Source organism: Callorhinus ursinus, unplaced genomic scaffold (genome assembly GCF_003265705.2).
Source record: "Callorhinus ursinus isolate GAN/ISIS: 27379988/994484 unplaced genomic scaffold, GSC_fseal_2.0 scaffold11, whole genome shotgun sequence".
NCBI classification, from domain to species: Eukaryota; Metazoa; Chordata; class Mammalia; order Carnivora; family Otariidae; genus Callorhinus; species Callorhinus ursinus.
The window spans coordinates 29,807,550-29,826,962 of NW_027397073.1; the positions used below are offsets into that span (position 1 = coordinate 29,807,550).

The 19,413-nt window shown below is 36.8% G+C and overlaps 1 protein-coding gene across 2 annotated transcripts in view; it reads left to right on the plus strand.

Moving 5' to 3' along the window:
• Positions 1–19,413, plus strand: part of RIT2 (Ras like without CAAX 2) — a 402,841-nt gene that overhangs the window by 136,681 nt on the left and 246,747 nt on the right. For both annotated transcript variants that reach the window (XM_025886656.2, XM_073898273.1), the window contains one exon: positions 5,228–5,301. In XM_025886656.2, the coding sequence (XP_025742441.1) occupies positions 5,228–5,301 (74 nt within the window). The remainder of the gene's footprint in view (positions 1–5,227; positions 5,302–19,413) is intronic.

The following is a 19,413-nucleotide window of genomic DNA, read 5'->3' on the forward strand; positions in this document are numbered from 1 at the left end:
GATCTGAACCTGGACCTTCATATTTTTTAAAGAATTGGGTTAATGATTAATATCTTAGAGATGTATACTACCTCAGAGTTACAGAAGCATATCTTCAGTGTAATACCAGTTATCATACATTTCAGGTTTTCAGGTAAACTATATAAGAATGATTCAAGTATCTTAAGATTTTTTAAAAAGTCTTCTAGTGAAAATTCAACAATACCCTAATATTTTCTCTCAGTTACATATTGTGGTTTTAAAATATCCCAATTTCATATTTACAACAACATATTTTAAAGATATTTAAATATATTCTGTAAAGGAATTAAATGAATTTTTTGTATAGATTATTCAGAACATCTTAAGGCTTTTTAATTATACACTTTTATTTTTTGGAAAATTATTATAAACCTATCTTACCTCTGATTAACTTGGGGGGGGAAACATTCCCATATGGATAAATATAAATGGCAGAAGTAGAAGTGGTTTAGTTTTAATATGATTTTATGGTTAACTTGAAGCATTTTTTTTAAAGTTATTACATAACATGCCTTGAGTTTGAATTGTGGTTTCTTTTCTTTTTTCTGGCACCATTTTATATTCCACTTTAGTTGATCCTTCTAGAACTCCTATGCACTGACTAGCATGTACTATTAACTCCATCTTACAAGTAAGATTAAGTGGTTGGCGACTTATAACACCAAAATTTAGTGATGGATGTGAGGCTTTAATACAGGTCTTTGGTGATTTCCTCCTGTAAAATTCTAGAGAAGGAAAGCGAAGACCTAAGAGAAGCAAGGGTTTCAAACACCAGTGTTTTCAAACGAATTTTGAAGTAGCATTTTAAGGTAGAATTTTAGAATTTAAGGTGGAATTTAGAGATGTCTCTAAGAATCTAGCTCCATTGTGCTTTTCAGTGCAAACAACATAGCAGGCAGTTGCTACTATTTCTGCCTGATAAAGCTTTGTATACATTTGGCCTCTTGCTTTGGAAGATAAATGAGCTCACTTCAGGGTTCCATCTATAGGCAGATGATTGAAATTCAGGGAGGTGTTTTTATGTATTCAAGAGAGTATTTCTGTCACTGCATTTCTACATGGGAGGTCTCAAAGGGAGTGGATGGATGGAAACAGGAGGGAAGATTGTTTATTGGAAGGAAATGAAAGGGATTAGTTTCTATGGAGGCCAGGGAGGTGACCTAGATTCACAACACTGGAATGTGTACTGTGATAGACACTTCTTAAAAGAGAGAAAGAAATCTTGGATAGAAGGCCTGGCTTAATTTCCAGCCAATTCACATCAAGTCTCTTTGAAGGGGTTTTCTGATCCCAGGAGAAGCTTTTATTTGATATATGTTTCATGTGCTGGGTTTATCTAGGGCTCCAATAATCACACAGAGCAGTTCTCCTCTGGATTACTCAGCATGCTCCTGGCCTCAGCAGGCTCCTTTTGGGGCTTTAGAGTTAAATAAACAAACAGGAATTCTGAAAGACTCACATGTGATTCTTAGGTCACAGTGTCCTTTTCAGAGTAACTATTCTTATTTCCCTATGAAATTGAAGAACAACTCTATGCATTAAAAAAAAAATTCCACAAAGATTTCTATTGTGTAAGAGGAGGATCAGCGAAAGTACAAAGAGCAGTAGAATGGAAAATAGACTGTGTGGTTGCCTGTGTGGTATACTGAATGGTGTTATAGAATGGCCGGTAGTTGTTCAAACCACCAGATTGACCACCCCGGTAGTTAGACTTCCTACAACTTTATTTCTGCAGCAAAGTTATAAAGAATGAATTTCCTGGAAAGGGGTAGGCTATATGCCCTATAAATTTTTAGGTCTTAACATCTCAGTGCACGTTTGTGTGTCTTCCACCATGACTGTTTAAGTTCTTGGGGGTAGAGACCATGACGGTGTGCGTGCATGTGTGGGTCTATCTTCCTATCTCCAGCAGTTAGCAAAAACCTACTTTGGGGGAGGTGCTCAAGGTGTGTGTTTAAAAAGCTCCCCTTTGGTTGACCATTACTACTTTGCAAACCGAAAGGTTCTTAAAATAACTCCTTTGTGGTTCAAAATCAACAGTATGAATAAGTATTGAAATGGTGCCAAAATTCAATGCTGTTCTAGATGCTTTTAGTAGTGGTTCAGTTTGCTCTTTACTTACAGTATAAATGGCAGATAACACAGAAGCTATAGCCAGATTCTAGGGGTTTGAGTTCCAGGCTCAGGAGGCCCAACCATGTTTCCAATTATGATTGGAAGAAATGCGGAAATCATTGGATATAATGAAGTAACTCTCAGATCTCTCAGATCTCTCCCCAGAGCTTCAGACCCAGATGCTCACTGTTGCCACTTGCACAATACAGACCCGGCAAAGTCCTTCTCTAAGTTGCATTCGTGGCGGCCCTCCTTTCCTCCCTCTCTGAGTAGACATCCTAGGCACCTGCCCATCTGCAAGTGCCAGAAATTGGAGAGCTACTCTTGCGTCCTCCTCCCTCCTTGTCCCCTATATATTACTAAGTGCTATAGGTTCAGCTTTCTAAATATCTTGCAACGCTGCCTGCTCTTTTTCCACCCTAGTGCCATTGTCAGAATATAGTTTCCCACCTTAGAATCTATTTACTGCATTTCAGCCCAAGTGAGAATTCCAAAATACATATCTGATAGTGGCATTATGATAGAGTCCAGATTTCTTAAAAACAAAAGCCATAAATAAGCATTATTAAGTATGTTCTATACACAAGGCACTGTGCTGGATGCCTTTCACACATTATCTTCCTGAATCCTCTGAGCAACTCCATGAGTTAAATAGAAATATTATAACTTTCAAATGAGTAATATGCATTTTAGAGAGACCAAGTGATTCCCCCCCACCCCAAATCAGACAACAGGTAGTGGTAGAGTCAGGATTTAAACCCCAACAGTCTTACTGCTTCATTCAAAAATATGATTCCATTTATTATATTCATAGACAAGTCTGATTTACCTTGTGAATTTCAAATTCTCTTCCCAAAACTCTAGGATTTAATTACACTGAAATTATTTGGTTACTTTTGTTTCATCATTTTTTAAAAAAGATTTAAGAGAGAGCATGAGCAGGGTAGGGGCACAGTGAGAGGGAGACTAGCAGACTCCCCTGCTGAGTCTGGAAGCCTGACACTAGGCTTGATCCCAGGACCCTGAAATCATGACCTGAGCCAAAAGCAAGAGTTGGATGCTTAACTCTCTGAGCCATCCTGGTGCCCCTTGTCTCAATTTTTATAACCTCTGGGATTCTGGCTTTCAGTTTGCCTTTCCTCTGTCTTGACTTTATCCTAACTCCTACTCAGGTTAGGTGCTACTTCTTCCAGGAAGCATTCCTTGATTTTCCAAGTGTATATCAGAAGATTGAAATCATACAGATTATCTTTTCCAGTCACAATAGAATGTTTTTCTTCTGTAGATTTCTAGTTTCAAAGATACACAAAAATGAGGAAATTAACCAATGGGTAAAAGAAGAAATTGGAGGGCATTAGAAAATACTTAGAGATTAATGAAAATGAAACACAACATTCCAAAATTTATAGGATGCAGCAAAAGTGCTGAAAGAAAAATGTATAACTGTAAATACTCATATTAAAAAAGATCTCAAATTAATAACCTTACTTTAAACCTTAAGAAATGGGGGGAGGGTAACTAAACCCAAAGCAAATAGAAGGAAGGAAATACTAAAGATTAAAAGAGAGGTAAATAGAGAATGAAGGAGAAAAAAAGAAAATGATACTAAATTACTTTAAAAGATGAACAAAATTGAGAAAGCTTTAGCTAGATTGATTAAGAATGTTTACTCAAATAAATTGGGGACATCAATCAGTACCAACATTACAGAAATAAAGGATAATAAGAGTATTGTATGTAGAAGAAGAATTTGTATCCTTACCAAACAACATATTAAAAAACACACAACTGGGACACCTGGTGATTCAGTTGGTTAAGCATCTGCCTTAGGCTCAGGTCATGATCCCAGGGTCCTGGGATCAAGTCCAGCATGGGTTCCTTGTTCAGCGGGGAGCCTGCTTCTCCCTCTGCCTGCCACTCCCCCTGCTTGTGCTCTCTTACTCACGTGCTCACTCTCCCTCTGAAAAATAAATAAAATCTTTAAAGTAAATAAATATGCAACTGATGAATCATTGAATACATCTGAAACTAATGATGTACTACTATATGTCAGCTAGTTGAATTTAAATTAAAAAATTTTTTAAAAAGCTGCTAAACAAAAAAAAACTGAAAATGGATCAATGACTTAAAGGCAAAGGCTAAAATTATAAAACTCTTAAAAGAAAACATAGCGTTAAATATTCATGACCTTGAATTTTAGAATAGATCCTTAGGACACTAAAAACATGAACAAAAGAAACTATACTTCATAAAAATTAACTTTCATGCATCAAATGCCATTATTAAAGTTAAAAAGCCTACAGAATAGGAAAAAATATTTACAAATCCTATCTGATAAATGTTTAGAATCCAGAATATATAAATTTGTACAAGTACACAAACAAATTACAACTTTATAGTTTTTGGTAGACAATTCTTTGCCTTCTTGGTTAAGTTTATTCCTATTTGATTCCTTTTGATGCTTTTAAATTGTTTATCAGTGTATGGAAAGACAATTGACTTTTGTGTGTTTGATTTTGTATCCTGCAACTGCTGAATATTTTAGAAGTCCCAAAAGCACCCCCACCTCACTCCCACCCCACGAAATCATTGGAGCTTTCTATTTATAGGATCATGTTATCTATAAACAAAATTTTACTGCTTCTCTTCCAGTTTGGATGACTTTATTTTTCTTATCTCATTGCTCTGGCTGGGACTTTAGTACTATGTTAAATAAAAGCTAAAGCAGGCCTACTTGTCCCTGATCTTAGAGGAAAAGCTTTCAGTCTTTCATTGAATATGATGTTAGAATGCACATTTGCAGTGCAAGAGGAAAAAAAGAACTGATGAATTTGTTTCAAGATTTGTTCTGTAGGTAATATGACAAAGGTACTTCAAATCATAATCTCCTGATGTAGAAATAAACCTGACTTCACTTTAAGCAGAAACATTCTCCTATATTTCCCTGGGTTATATCCTTCTTACTTTGTGTATTCGACTAGAATATCTCGTTCTCTTAAACTATTTAGAAATTCTTGGTTATGAAATCTAAAAATGAATCATGCCTCTTCAGCTGAATGTACCTGAATGTAAACTGTTTTGTGTTTTTCAGAAGATGCCTATAAGACCCAGGTTAGGATCGACAATGAGCCAGCTTATTTGGACATTTTGGACACTGCTGGTCAGGTAGGTAATTTTCTTAGATCTCTTCAATTTCTGAGGCCTAAATTTAGGCTTTAATCTCAAATACAGTTACCACAAAGAAGAGTTTAACAATTCAAACAGGACAAGAGCAAATTTGCAATAGTGATGAGAAATTAAATAAAAGAATTGGCAGGAAAATGTGACTCATTGCCAGCCAGAATATGTTAACATTACTTTAATTTTTTAAATATAAAAATATAAGTGTAGATATAATATTGCCATCTAAGGTTATAAAATTAACGGAATAGTTTATTCTTCCTCAGATATATGCAAAACTTATCTTAGACCCTAATCTGGTGATAGCTTTTATTTAAAAAAATTTAGTGACATAAAGAAGGGAAGTCTACTTAGCATATATGCTCATGGAACCAAGGCTAGAGACAGTTAGGTGGAATGGATGACCTAACCAAGATGTAGTGTAATCTAGTACATTAATTTACAAATGTATAGATAGGAACAAGGAGAAGGAAGACTAGGAGGTGGAGAGCATTGTTGGTGTATATAAAAATATGGGACCAAAATACTATGTGGCAGTTACAAGTAAAATGGGCAAAGGAGTCAGAGTAAAAATCTTTAAAAGCCTTGCTGTATTTGGGGGGAGGATGGAAATTTTATTTCATTTCATACCTTAAATATAATCATGTTAAAATATAAACATATCAAATGCCAGACATAAAACATCTCTCGATTGTAAACCTAAAACTGTTCTTAAAAAAAAAAGCCTTAGAAATATAACTTAAAAACTAGCAGAGGGGAAAGGGAAAATAAATAAAAAATGAATACATTTTGAAGTTGAAAAGAAAGAAGAAAGAGGAAACACAATAAATCTATCAGGAATCAAAATAAATGGAAATGGAGATATTATCTCTCCCAGAATAGTCAAGTAAATTGTTGGCATTATATTGAATAAAAGAACAAAACCAACCTGTACTTCTTTGGTTTAAAAGAGACATAGAGTACAGAGAGTTAGCAAATCAAAGAATGATTGGGGAAAAAAATAGTCAAAAGGTAACCAAACCCAAAGTGGGTACATCTGTATTAAAATCAGACAAAATAGATTTTATTGCAAAAAGCATTATTAAGGTGTAAAAATGTCAGATTGCAATAGGAAAAAAAAAATCAAAGATAAATTCTGGTCTATAATATTCAAGACAAATGTATAAATCTAAAAGCCTGTATAGTGGGAAACTTTAATGCACCTCTGTCAGTAAGTGCTACATCAAAAGGTAGTGCAATTGTAGATTTAAGAACACATTTGACTTAAATGGAATGCTGCAGTCAGGATGTAAGCAGGTATTCTCATCACATAAACTTTTATCCTTTTATTGATTTTTAATCTAATTGCAAAAAATGGTCTATAGGAGATTATTTGATATATATAATTTTACTTTGTGGCTTAAGATGTGATAAATTTTTGGGATATGTTTAAGCTAGTGGCTACTTCTCCAGCAGGAAGGAGAGAGATACAAATTGGACTTCAGCTATATATGTAATGATTCATGTTTCATAAAGTTCTGATTAAAGAAGAATGTTAACAGTTGAAAACCTAGGTCATAGGTACACAGACCTTCATTACATTGTTTTCCTTTTGTACTTAAAGAATGTATATGTTGAAATGTTTATTATTTCATCTATTTGATGTAACTATTAAAAAAAACTGCATTAACTGGCTTATTGGTATAAGCCACTGGAAATACATGGTTTCTTTCTATATTTATGAGATATATTAAGACTTTGAAATTCATATATTAACAAACTCATTTATTTCGAGAGACATTTGGATAATGGGCTTATGGTGGGGGAGGAGGGCTGAAGCAATTGGGGCTATTAAGCCTAATTGGAAGAAGATTGAGTATGTTAAATTTCACTCAATATAATATATTTGTAATAACTGAAATACTAAAACCAAAATAGTCCTCTAGAATTATGCTTTGGTAGAAGGTGAAATCCTTTGTATTTCTAATAGCCATGCAGTCTACAAGTATGTATGAGCACTTACCTGGTCACATTTGGTACTAATGTAACCACAGATATCTGGATGTTTCTCCTCCCCATTGGTGTAGGTTTGGCCATGTCAATGAAATGTAGGCAGATGACTCAACCTGCTAGTTCTGAGTCAAGATCTTAAGAGGCACTGCTATGCACAAAGATGAGGCAGGTAACCCTTGGTCTCAGGAGGAGAGAAACACATGGAACAGACCTGAACTCAAATCAAAGACTAGAGCAAAGCCCAGCCAACTCGAAGCCTGAAGCACATGTGCTCCAGCCACCACACAGACTGGTGAAGTAGAAAAACCACGAACACTAGTTGCTTCAAGCTCCTAAATTTGAGTGGATTTGTCATGTAGCATTATCATGGCAATAGCTGAACAATGCAGCATATTAAAGAAGCATTCATTAGTTCAGTGTGCCTAAAGATGAATAATAATACATGTTTGTAGATGAAATGGTAAGTGATGAGAGAGAAATCTGCATACATTGACTCAAGTGCTTTCTAATTCTGTGATTCTTTGCTCTGGAATCAATGAAAAACTTGTAAATAAACAACTTATAAAATTATTACATGTGTATACCCTTATTTTTCTGAGCAAGCTTGAATTGCAGCCAAACATAGGAATGCATCAGGCTCAAAAGATGGTGACTTGTTGGCTTCCAAATTATTAATCTCTCACATGCAAGAGATAATCTATACAGTTGAGTTAGTAAGACTTATGTCACAGGGGACAGTAGAGAACACCACTGAAACACATTTAATAAAGCATTTTGTTTTCTTTTGTAACTATTCCCGTTCAACATTTGTTGAAATTTATTATCCTTACAACAAATCCAGGAAGTAGATAGAAAAGTTGTTGTTGCCACCTAGAATTGGAGTAAAATGGTATACAAAGAAATTACCCCTTGGAGGCAATACTGGTAGTAGGGCCAATTACCAAAGTGTTTGTGTTTGTGCTATGCACAAAGCCTTGCAGTACTACAGTAATCCCATGGAAGAATTGTTGGCTATCACCAAATGCCATGTTGGAAGGGACTTCTACCTTAACCATTCTTCCATTGTTTAAATTCTCTTTTCAGTGCTCAATGCTCCTGCCAAATGCTCTTTAAGCCTGTGTTTGACCACTTCAATTGATTAGGTACTCTGCTTCTAGAAACAGAGCTTTTAGGAAACTTAAATTGTTTGTAAGGATTTTCTTACAATGCAATTAATTTTTCCTCTTTATAGTTCCTAACTATTGGTCTCAGATCCCTTGAAAAAAATTCTATTACTCATTTTATAAATAGAAAATTTAAGTCTTATAGAGGTTAAATGATTTAATTAAAATAACAGCAAGCTATTGAGCCATCTATTACCAAAGTCTGTCTGTACTCTTAGTCAAGCTCTTTCTTACTTTGTTTCTAATCCCTTAGTATCTATGAAGTACACTCCTACATCAAGAAAATGCAGTTGGTTGAGTGTCTGACTCAATTTCAGCTCAGGGGGGAGTCTGCTTGTCTCACTCTCCTCTGTCTCCCTCTGCCTCTCCCCCACATGCAGGCTCTCTTTTTCTCTTTCTAAAATAAATAAATAAAATCCTAAAAAGAAGATAGAACAGAATAAAATTGGGCCTCTTCTTAAAATGCTTGAGGTTTAGGGCAATGGGAAAATACTAAATGTGCAGCAAATTGTGATAAGTAGTATAGCAGAAGTGTAGAAATTGTGGTAGTGGGTTATCTCAGATGTCTAAATTATTTTTGGTTCTAACCTAAATAAAAAAAATCAGTCAAAAATAGAAGGGCTTAAAAATAGTTTTTACATGGATTTAAGTGAAACCAACAAAATAAATTCAATTTAATTATAAATGTATTGCATCTCCCTCTTCCTTATTAGAAATAATAGAAGTAATTGTTCTCCAAACACTTCAAATTATATTTTTTTGGTATGCTAATATATCCAGTCACTACAACTTCCTAGACTGATGCATTCCCCCAATACCTGGCTTCCTCCTATATTAATATATTCTGAAGCAATGGGAAATGTCACTGCAGTCTTGTCTTTGGTTTAGCCCCTAACCAACTCTGTGGTCAGCCATCCTGGAACTAAGGAAGTCTAGAGATTTCTGCTGTCCTTCTAATACCCCCTCTTGCGTCCTCCTTCTCACTACTGCTGACTCACAGGCAAGCCCAATAGACAAATGTTATTTTATAAAGAAGGAAGCTGGGAGGGGTGTTTTGAATGAAAGCCCTTTGTTAAAAAGCAAGAGTTCGGGGGGATGGTAGTTTCTCATTGGCTTAGTTGCAGGGGTAGTCAATTTCTTAGAGATTCAATATATATATTGTTGAGGTCTGTAATTGATAATTACAGTGTTTGGCTGTATAATTGACAGCTCTTCCTGTAACTGATGTTGAGTGGTATGGGTCGTCCTTCTAGCCTCCTGACTCTACTTAAGTGAGGTTTCTCCTTAATTTTCACATTCCCCCCTTTTGATCAAGATCTTTCTCTGGAAGCATCACTGATCAAAAGGCAGGTTTTCTACCACATTAGTGGTTTTGTGCCTCAGTGCCAGGAAGGATCTTTTCTGGTTGTCATGTTCTACATAAGGTAAATGCATAAGCAGTTGGAAACCACTTATGGCCATGTTTGGGTGACAAGGGAGGTGAGGAGGGAAAATGTTCAGGTACTTCTCATCTATAGTCCATATTAAGATCATAAACACTGAAGATCATCTTATTGGGTATAGCATTTTTACAAAAGTTTGACAGGCAACAAAATATAAAACTTAAAGTAATGATACAGAACAGAAGTAATAAAACAATTTCAAATTGTCTGATGGTTCTAAACTGGGATCTGAAGGTAGCCAACTGAAAATATTTAATGGCACTTATTCCAACTTAGGGGAGAAAAGTTCTTATGGAGGCAAGCCTAGAGTCATGTATGTCTCCTAGAAGTCCCAGAGTAAAGCAGGCACTGAAAGCAAAATAGTAACTACTACAAGGGTACACTGAAAGAATCAACCAAGTGCATTTGGGAAGATAGAGTGCAGGTATAAACAATGGAACAATAACTAATGAACTTTTTACAAAAATAGCAAAAATCAAGGATATATTAGTATCTCAAAAAGTGTTGGAAACAAATGTTTACCAATAATACAGCCTATAAGTTTGTAAATTTGGATTAAAAATCCAGTCAGATAATAGTTCAGATCAAAGACTTTTGTGGGCGCCTGGGTGGCTCAGTTGGTTAAGCGACTGCCTTCAGCTCAGGTCATGATCCCGGAGTTCCGGGATCAAGTCCCACATTGGGCTCCCTGCTCCACAGGAAGCCTGCTTCTCCCTCTGACCCTCTTCCCTCTCATGCTCTCTCTCATTCTCTCTCTCTCAAATAAATAAATAAAATCTTTAAAAAAAAAAAAAAAGACTTGTGAATTCTGAGCCTTCTAATACTTCAGAAAAAGCAAGTGAAAAATTACGTTGTCACAGGGTCATGGTGCGGTTTCTGAAAGGCTATCACGGGAAAAAAAAAAGATTCCCCCTTTCTCAAGGATTTGGGAAATGGGAAAAAGAGCATTTTCTTTCCACAAAACAGTAGAAGCAAACAGTGAGGAAAAGGTAGACAGGCCTGGTTTGGACATCTTGGGAAAGTGGTATCATCAGATGTTGTCTGCTGCTTCAATTCTGGGAAATCTTTACTTTCACCAGATGGTACGTAGGTCTAGTCAGAGTTTGGTGCTTTCTTTAGATGGATCACAAGAATCCAAGAGTCTATTCCTTGGAGTTTGGCAGGAAAGGATCCATTAGCAATACGTGATAAGGGCCCTTCTCGTGAGGTTCAAAAGAATCATCCTGGAGGTGTCTTTTCAATGGACAAGATCTCCAGGTTGCAAGGTGTGACGTTTAAAGTCCTCTCCCAGGAGTGCACTGTGAAAAGATTGCTCAGCTAAAGCGTGGTTGGTTTTTCTTCACAGAAGCGATTAGACCTTTACAATGTTTAAGTATATCTGTTTTTATTAACTGTGTGTCAAAGGAATTGGGAGTCTAGTACATTGGACATCTTGTGACTATCTCAAAGGGTGAGGGTCTGAGTTTCAGAGTGAATCTGAGATTTAGAAAGATCAACGGCAATGCTTTCAGCCAAGGTATTTAAAGAGGTCTACAGATTTTACCATCTGAGTCTTGGTAGTGCCATTAGTGCATTTGACTCGGAGGATTGAAGACGATATGCACAATGAAAGTGTTGTAAAACCAGCCAAACAGCACAGACTTGTTGAAGCACCTGACCAGTAAAATGGGTTCGCTGATCACTATAGAGTTTAAGAGGGATTCCCCTGGTGGGGTTCATCTTTTCTAAAAGAATTTTAGCCACAGAAGAAGCAGTGGCCGGTCTACAAGGGAAAATTTCAGTCCAGTGGAGGAAAAAAAAAAACCCATGCAAGCCATTATTAAAGCATATTAATATCCATGAGATGGGGGAAACTGTATGAAACCCATTTGTGTGAACAGGATTTCCTTGATTATAATTTAAACAGATGGGACAAATGAGGGATTTTTTGTGGCCTCATTAATATTTTCCCACCAATATTGGTTCAAGAATGCTATCATTGTCAGTAAGCTAATGGCTTAATGCCAATGGTATAGTAGTAAGTAGTGAGAATTTTAAAATTTCTCATAGGGGCCAAATTGTTAGGTCCAAACCACAGTTCTCTTTTTATTGAATTACAATTACTAGATTGCCAATATTGTTATTCCTTCTCTGGGGCCAATTGTTGGATATTTCTTGTCAATTTTTCCAAGTTATCATTTGGGAGAACATCCTTTTGAACCACAGCAGAGGTTTGGCTATTAGTTTCCTTGAGTGCATGCTTTTTGGTGGAAATAAACCAGTGAGATGGTTTCCTTTGGTCTCCAGAGAGTTGAGTCTGGAATGCCCAGAACCCTTAATAGCCAGAGCAGCCAGCAAAAGTATGGCATCTAGTAAATTTTGGATAGAGGAGCCATCTTTAATTTTATCCCCACTGTAGGTAAGAAAATGTTAATGCTTCCTAGCATTCCAAAGTTCTGAGCTATCCCAAAGGCATAGTGACTATCGGTATAAATGTTTATGGTTTTACCCTTGGTGAAAATACAAGGCTGGTTAAAGGGGACCCCATGATTATTCAGTGACCTTAAATAAAAGGGGAGTGTCAGGAATGGCTCTGAGACTAGGGGGACAGCCCTTTGCTACAATGTTCTGTGGGTGAATGACAGTCCACATGTTCTTGGGTGAGTACTCCAAAGCATTCCCTTTCTTCACATACGAGAGGAAAAGGGACAGTTGATAATTAAGATGTCTGAGGGAGCTTTATTAGGCTTTTCTTTGAAGTCCCAAAAGCTGTCTTCCTGATCTTTCCATATCATAGGATCTGATATGTCATTTCTTTTAGTACAGCAGACAGAGGTTGAGCCATAAGAGAGAAGCCTGGAATCCAATTTTGACAGCTAACCACTACAAGGAAACCTCATTAATTTGCACTTAGTTTTAAGTTTTGGGAAGTTCAGGATGCTATGAAGCCAACCTGGGTCCAAATGTAGTCCTTGTTCTGAGATCAGGCACCTTAAGCATTGAACCTGAGTTTGAGCAAACTAATTTTTTTTGCCGGAACCCATGTCTCTTTAAGGCCAAATTTTTAATAGGTAGACACTGCCTTTCTTTGAAGAGGTTTCAGAAGGACAGCAGAGAGAATCAAATAATCTATTTACTATAACAAAATAGAGCCTGCAGAAAACTCGATATCTTCCAAATCTGCTTTTAAGGTTTCTGAAAAGGAGATTCTGTGAAACCTTGAGGCATTACTGTCCAGGTGTATTCCCATTATTCCCAAATGAAAGCAAAGAGATACTATCTTTATCAACTAGAATACTAAAATGCACTGTATAAATCAATTATATGAAAATTTTTCTTTCAGTGGAAATGGATTCTGATAGCAAATGGGAGTTAGGAGCAACAGGGTGTCAAGGGATAACAATGTTACTTATTTCCCAGAGGTCCTGGACAAACCTCCATCCTTGGCTGTTGGGTTTTCTCACAGGTACGAGTGGTATTGCAGCCATGAGTACAGGACATAATGAAGTCCTGAGCCTTGTAATCTTCTATTATGGGCTTGATGCCTTAAAGAGTTTCTTTATTTATAGGTTATTTATTAATTCTGGGAAGAGATTTTGAGGGATCTATCTGAATCTTGATGGAAGGCGCTCTATGGATTCTGGCAATACCAGTTAAAGATCTGGTCTATATAGAGGATGGTAGCTGATCCCATAAGGACAAATGATCAGTATCCCCAGACTCAGCTACAGTACTGTCAGACTGAGCAAGTAAAAGATGTTGAAAGTTCATTTAATTCACCTGGTTGGCTATTTTGATTACTATTGTCAAATTCTAGAATTATTTCCCCCATTGTGAGAGAAAGGAATTCTGGCATATTTTTCTAAGAAATCTCTAACCCCTGAATGAATTAGGGGTAGACGAAATAAGGACAGAAGAGTGTGTATCTCTCAAACGGCCTTGATGGGAATAGGTTCAGAGACAGGAACCTGTTGAGATTTACTAGAGACCCCCCCCCATGATTTAAACTGTTTTAGTACTCTGAGGCAGGGGCTACTTTATAACGGTGGGGTTGAGCACTGAGAATGTAGCTCTAGTGTCAATAAGGACAGAGATTCATTCCTGGAGAGTGGTTTCTTGGAACAAATTAAGAGGGAGACTTGGGAAGAGCCCCTGTAATTCCTTAGAATCCCCTCATTGAGAATCAGTTGGTTAGGTGTCTGCCTTCAGCTCAAGTCATGATCCCAAGGTGCTTGGATTGAGCTCCGCATCAGGTTTCCTGCTCATCAGGGAGTCTCCTTCTCCCTCTGCCCCTCCCCCTGCTCTCTCTCTTTCTCTCTCTCTCTCTCTCTCTCTCTCTCTCTCTCTCGCAAATAAATTCTTAAAAAAGAGAATCAGGAAGACATAAGAAAGCCTGGCTAGAGGGCTGAAGGGGCATGAAGCACTTAAGATGGTTAACAGTCTTTTTTCCAACATCCTGGCTCCTGGCAATAACAGCAGAAGCTAGGAGGTTTTGGTTTTGTGTAGGCGTCTTCTTTTGCCAAAGTTGAAAATTATGAATTTTAGAGGTCTCTCTTTTAGGTGACTTATCTAGGATGCAAGTGTGCTGTTTTGCCAAATTAACTAAATCTGGAGTGGACATAGTTTTCCATTCCATCCTGGTCCTTTTAACTAAAAGAGATCAGGGTTCAGCTCATTAATAAAGTTAAAACCACTTAGGTGGATTCAACATCTAAAGAAAGATCAGCATTTTCCTTAAAGACAATTTGGGGTGGATTGTAATTGTAATAAACAGTTTCATCGGGCTTTTGTGTACAAGCCTGAATTTTATTTCAATCAACAGGCTTAGGAAAGACTACCGTAATTGCTCTGTGGAGATATCTATCCAGTGAGTGTTCTAGAATTTTGCCAAAAGTTAGGGGTCAGTTTCTCTAAATCCCTTTCAAAATGTTCCTGTCAGGCTAGTTTCATCCAATGTTTGGCCAACTTAGATGTAAATCCAAGAAACCAGGTTGGTAAGTTTGAATAATTATACCAAATTCTTCAGCAAATGTATGAGAGGCTCCTGAGTCACTTCAGGAAACTCTGTGTGGATCACAAGTCCCCTTTAATCCAGGGAACAGAATAAATTTGGGGTTGATTTGAATCATCCGAAGACTTAACTCTAAAAGGGCCAGTTTAAATTGGTTGCAGAGGAAGAAGACAGGGGAGAGATGAGGAGGAAAAGGGGAGTTTGGTGAGATAATTAAAATAGGGAAACTGAGGGGTAGACCCAGTGCAGATGGGGAGGATGATGTCAATGAAAGGTGGGACCTCAGCATAAGGTGGCTGCCATGTGTCCTTAGACAAAGAAGATGGGGAAGGAAAAAGCCTCAGAGCCTTTGTCATTCTTTGTTTGCTTGTTTCAGTTAGTCTAGCAATTGAATTTTGCACAGAGGCAATTTGAGACTTATGATGTCCTGATGTTTCAAAATGCCAATCAAAATATACATTCCATTCATTGACAATTTATAACCATGCTGTCTGACTCAGTTTTGAGAAAAGTAGGTTTGAGGAGATCAAAAAGTCCCCATAATGGTCATTGATGTTCTAATTTACTTTTGGTTGGGTTGGTCCATTTAGTTAGAAATGAATATCAGGGGCTACCTGGGTGGCTCAGTCAGTTAAGCATCTGAATCTTGGTTTAGGCTCAGGTCATGATCTCATGGTCACGGTTGTGGGATCAAGCCCCGCATTAGGCTCCATGCTCATTTGGGGAGTCTGCTTGAGATTCTCTCTCAAAAACTTAGAGGTTTTTCTCTAGAGGGAAAAAAAAAAGTCCTAAACAACATAGTTTCAACAGGAACAGCTCAGTTCCAAAGGAATTGAACCAAAGGCCAGTACCAACAGGAATAGTGCAGTCCCAAATAGGAGACCGAAGGCAAAAGGTGTATTCTCAGAAAGGGTAAAGCCTTAAAACAGATGCTGAGTAAAGCCTGGAGAGCTCAAAATGCACAGAGTGGAGCTCAAAATCCAGGAGAAAACTTAACTTCAAACTGCAGGGTTGGCAGGAAGGAATGAGCTCAATCAGCTCTGTGGGTACCAAAACCTGTTTGCTAAGTAGGTTCAGTTTTTAGGGGTCATCTCTGGATCCCACCTCTATCATTAAATAATGTTAGCATTAAAAATAAAAACTTATTTTACCACCAGAAATGAGTTTATTCAGGAAAGCAGAGAATTGCAAGTCAGGACATGCAAGTTATGGCAAAACCATAGACAAGTCCAACAAAGGAGAGGAATGTTATTTTTATGGAGAAGGATGAAGCTGAGAGATTTTTTTGAACGCAAGTTGATTGGAGAAAAGCAAGAGTTCAGGGTGATGATGGTTTGTCATTGGCTGAATTGCAGTGGTAGTTGATTTCTTGTAGAAGATTCAGTGTCCATCTTCCCCTGTTGAAGCCTATAATTGATGATTCTTTCCTGTTGATTCTTCTGTTGGGGTCTAGAATTGACAATTCTTCCTGTAATTGACATTGGTGATATGGCTCCCCCTTTTAGCTTCCTGACTGCACTTTAGTGGAGTTTCCCTTTATTAATTTTTATACAAACTATTTTAACTCTAGAAATAAGGCTTAATCTTAAGGGGTTACCATAATAGTCAAAAATACATGAGGAAAAAGTAAAAGAAATTTTAAAATACATTAAAAATATAGACAGAAATTAAAGTACAAACTGATATTATCAGCATTGGCAGTAAGAGAATGAACAAAGGTCAATCCAGTTTTAAATATAAAAGAAAGCATGTTCACAACCAGACGTATGTCCTGAATTGATACAGCTCAATCATAGATTTTGATTTTGGGAAAACAGGCCCATGTCATGGTGACTGATTGTGTTGGGTCTGAGACACTTGAAAACAATTCACTATTAGCATTACTACAAATGGGAAAGCCCTGAATCCTAATTTTCCAAGGACATTCCTAGTTGGTAGCTGGTATAGATGAATCAGTTGCTTGTTAATTCTTTTTTAGCATTGCCCTTCCCTCAAAAATGCTCTGTTTGAACGATAATTTATGTATTCATCCAAACTATAAACTATTAGCTTCCTTCTCCAGTAAAATGGCTCTAAAAAGTGATGACAAAACCACTTGTTGGGGAGGTGGGTGGAGGGACAGGGGGAAATAGGGGGTGGAAGATTAAAGAGTGTACTTAATCATGGTGAGAAAAACAAAACAACAACCCACTTGTGATGTCAATATGCAAGCCAGGAAAGCAAACCCCTATGCAAATAAAACTGTAAATCAGAAACAAAACAACTTGTAATAGCCAAGCCAAATGTCAAAAAAAAAAAAAAATCCATGGAATAAATTTCCTGTATTCTTTCAGAACTTTCTTATGATGTAGGAGATTCTCAGTTCTCAGTCTCCATCTATTTGTTGTTGGAGGCGGATATAATACATGCTGGTTGCTTTTTTTCCTCCAGTACTTTTAGAAGCAAAATTTCAGAAGTGGGTTTCTGGAAGTAAATATTTTTATAGTTAAAAAAGAAAAACTAACAACCTATAATTTAGAAGCAAGAGAAAATTATTTTAAAACACAAGATGAAATGTAATATTTTAGAGGCATATAAATCTGGGATCATTTGATGTAAAGGCAAGCATTTCTATGGCTAGGTGCAATGATACTCATAAATAACATTAAACTATCAAAATTATAAATTATATTTTGGATTTTCTACTAAAGAAGAGAAAATATATAAAAAGCTTCTACAAGATGACCATTTTTAAGAGTTGTTCTAAATATAAATTTCTATTGACATGGGGGAAAATAGCCAAACCATGAGTTGTATAAAAATCTATAAAAGATACAGAGGCACATCACAAACTCCTTAGTAATTCAGTATATGTGAAATGTAATGATGAGACTGTATATATCTATGTACATATCTCATTCTTAACATGATTAATTGGGCATCCAGAGGTTTACAACACTGAATTAATCATTTTGTAAGGACAAAAGAAACAAAAATCACTATAGTCCCTGGCCTTGAAGAGCACTTTTATTTTTGCACATATTTAAAAATGAATCTAGACTCAGAACTGAGGAAAGACATGTTAAATTTTATCACCGTGTCTTTAATCATATCACCTCTTTAGCTTTCTCTTATAAGCAGTGAGTGTTCCTTATTAGACCATGTTTTAAGCATCTAATTACTCACCAATGTGATATGTGGAACATTAAGATTTATATTTATCATTTATATTTTTAGCTGAAACTTGGCAATTTCAAATCCAAACCTGCCAAATTAAAAAAAAAATTGATATATACTTAGCCTAAATGTACTAAGTAAAATGACTACCAAGACTCTTGAAAGTATACTTTTGATAAAAATAGCTGAAAAAGCAGGCTGTCACTCAATGACCTCATCATTCAAAGCATTTCCTTTAGTATCCTACTTTTGTAGTGGACAATGTGGAGCTTTGCATCCTATAATTACTGCTGAGCTCCTGTGCAAACAGAACTTGCACAAAGAATAGTCCTTAGTAGAATCTCTAGTTAATTCCTAAATGTTTATTCTTAATACCTATGTAAATGACTATAATCGTGAACATTTAAAATTAAAAGGGGGTTTAGAGGTCACATGTCTTAGTGTTCAGAAAAGGTAATTGGCTTATCCAAGGTTATGTGGCTTTTAACTGCCGCCATTAAAGTGAACCTCATGCTATGCCCATGAGTCATTTGGAAATCCTGCAGTGATGTGGCTACATTGCCTCCTCTAAAAGCCATTTCTGCGGACAGTATTAAACTGTTCGTGACTGGTAATGCTTGCTATTAGTGTATCACTTTTTTGACAGTACTAATGATATTTTGATTAAAAGAATCTTAGTTGAAAACTACCAGTATAGGAAACTGACAAGAACAATGAATCAAAAACTCAACATTGTAAAACCAAGGAAGAATCTAAGGAAAAAGAATGCCATAGTACTATTATAGCAACAATGCCACAAAGCTGAACTATGGAAAGAGCCCAGATGTCCATCGACAGATGAATGGATAAAGAAGATGTGATACACACACACACACACACACACACACACACACACACACAATGGAATATTATGCAGCCATCAAAAGGAATGAAATCTTGCCATTTGCAACAACGTGGATGGAACTGGAGGGTGTTATGCTGAGCAAAATCAATCAGAGAAAGACATGTATCATATGACCTCACTGATATGAGGAATTCTTAGTCTCAGGAAACAAACTGAGGGTTGCTGGAATGGTGAGGGTTGGGAGGGGTGGGGTGGCTGGGAGATAGACATTGGGGAGGGTATGTGCTATGGTGAGTGCTGTGAATTGTGTAACACAGACCTGTACCTCTGAAACAAATAATACATTATACGTTAAAAAAAAAAAAAAAAAGGAAAAATGAAGGGGGGGAAATCGGAGGGGAAGATGAACCATGAGAAACTCTGGACTCAGAAACAAACTGAGAGTTCTAGAGGGGAGGGGTGGGGGGGATGGGTAAGCCTGGTGATGGGTATTAAGGAGGGCACATACTG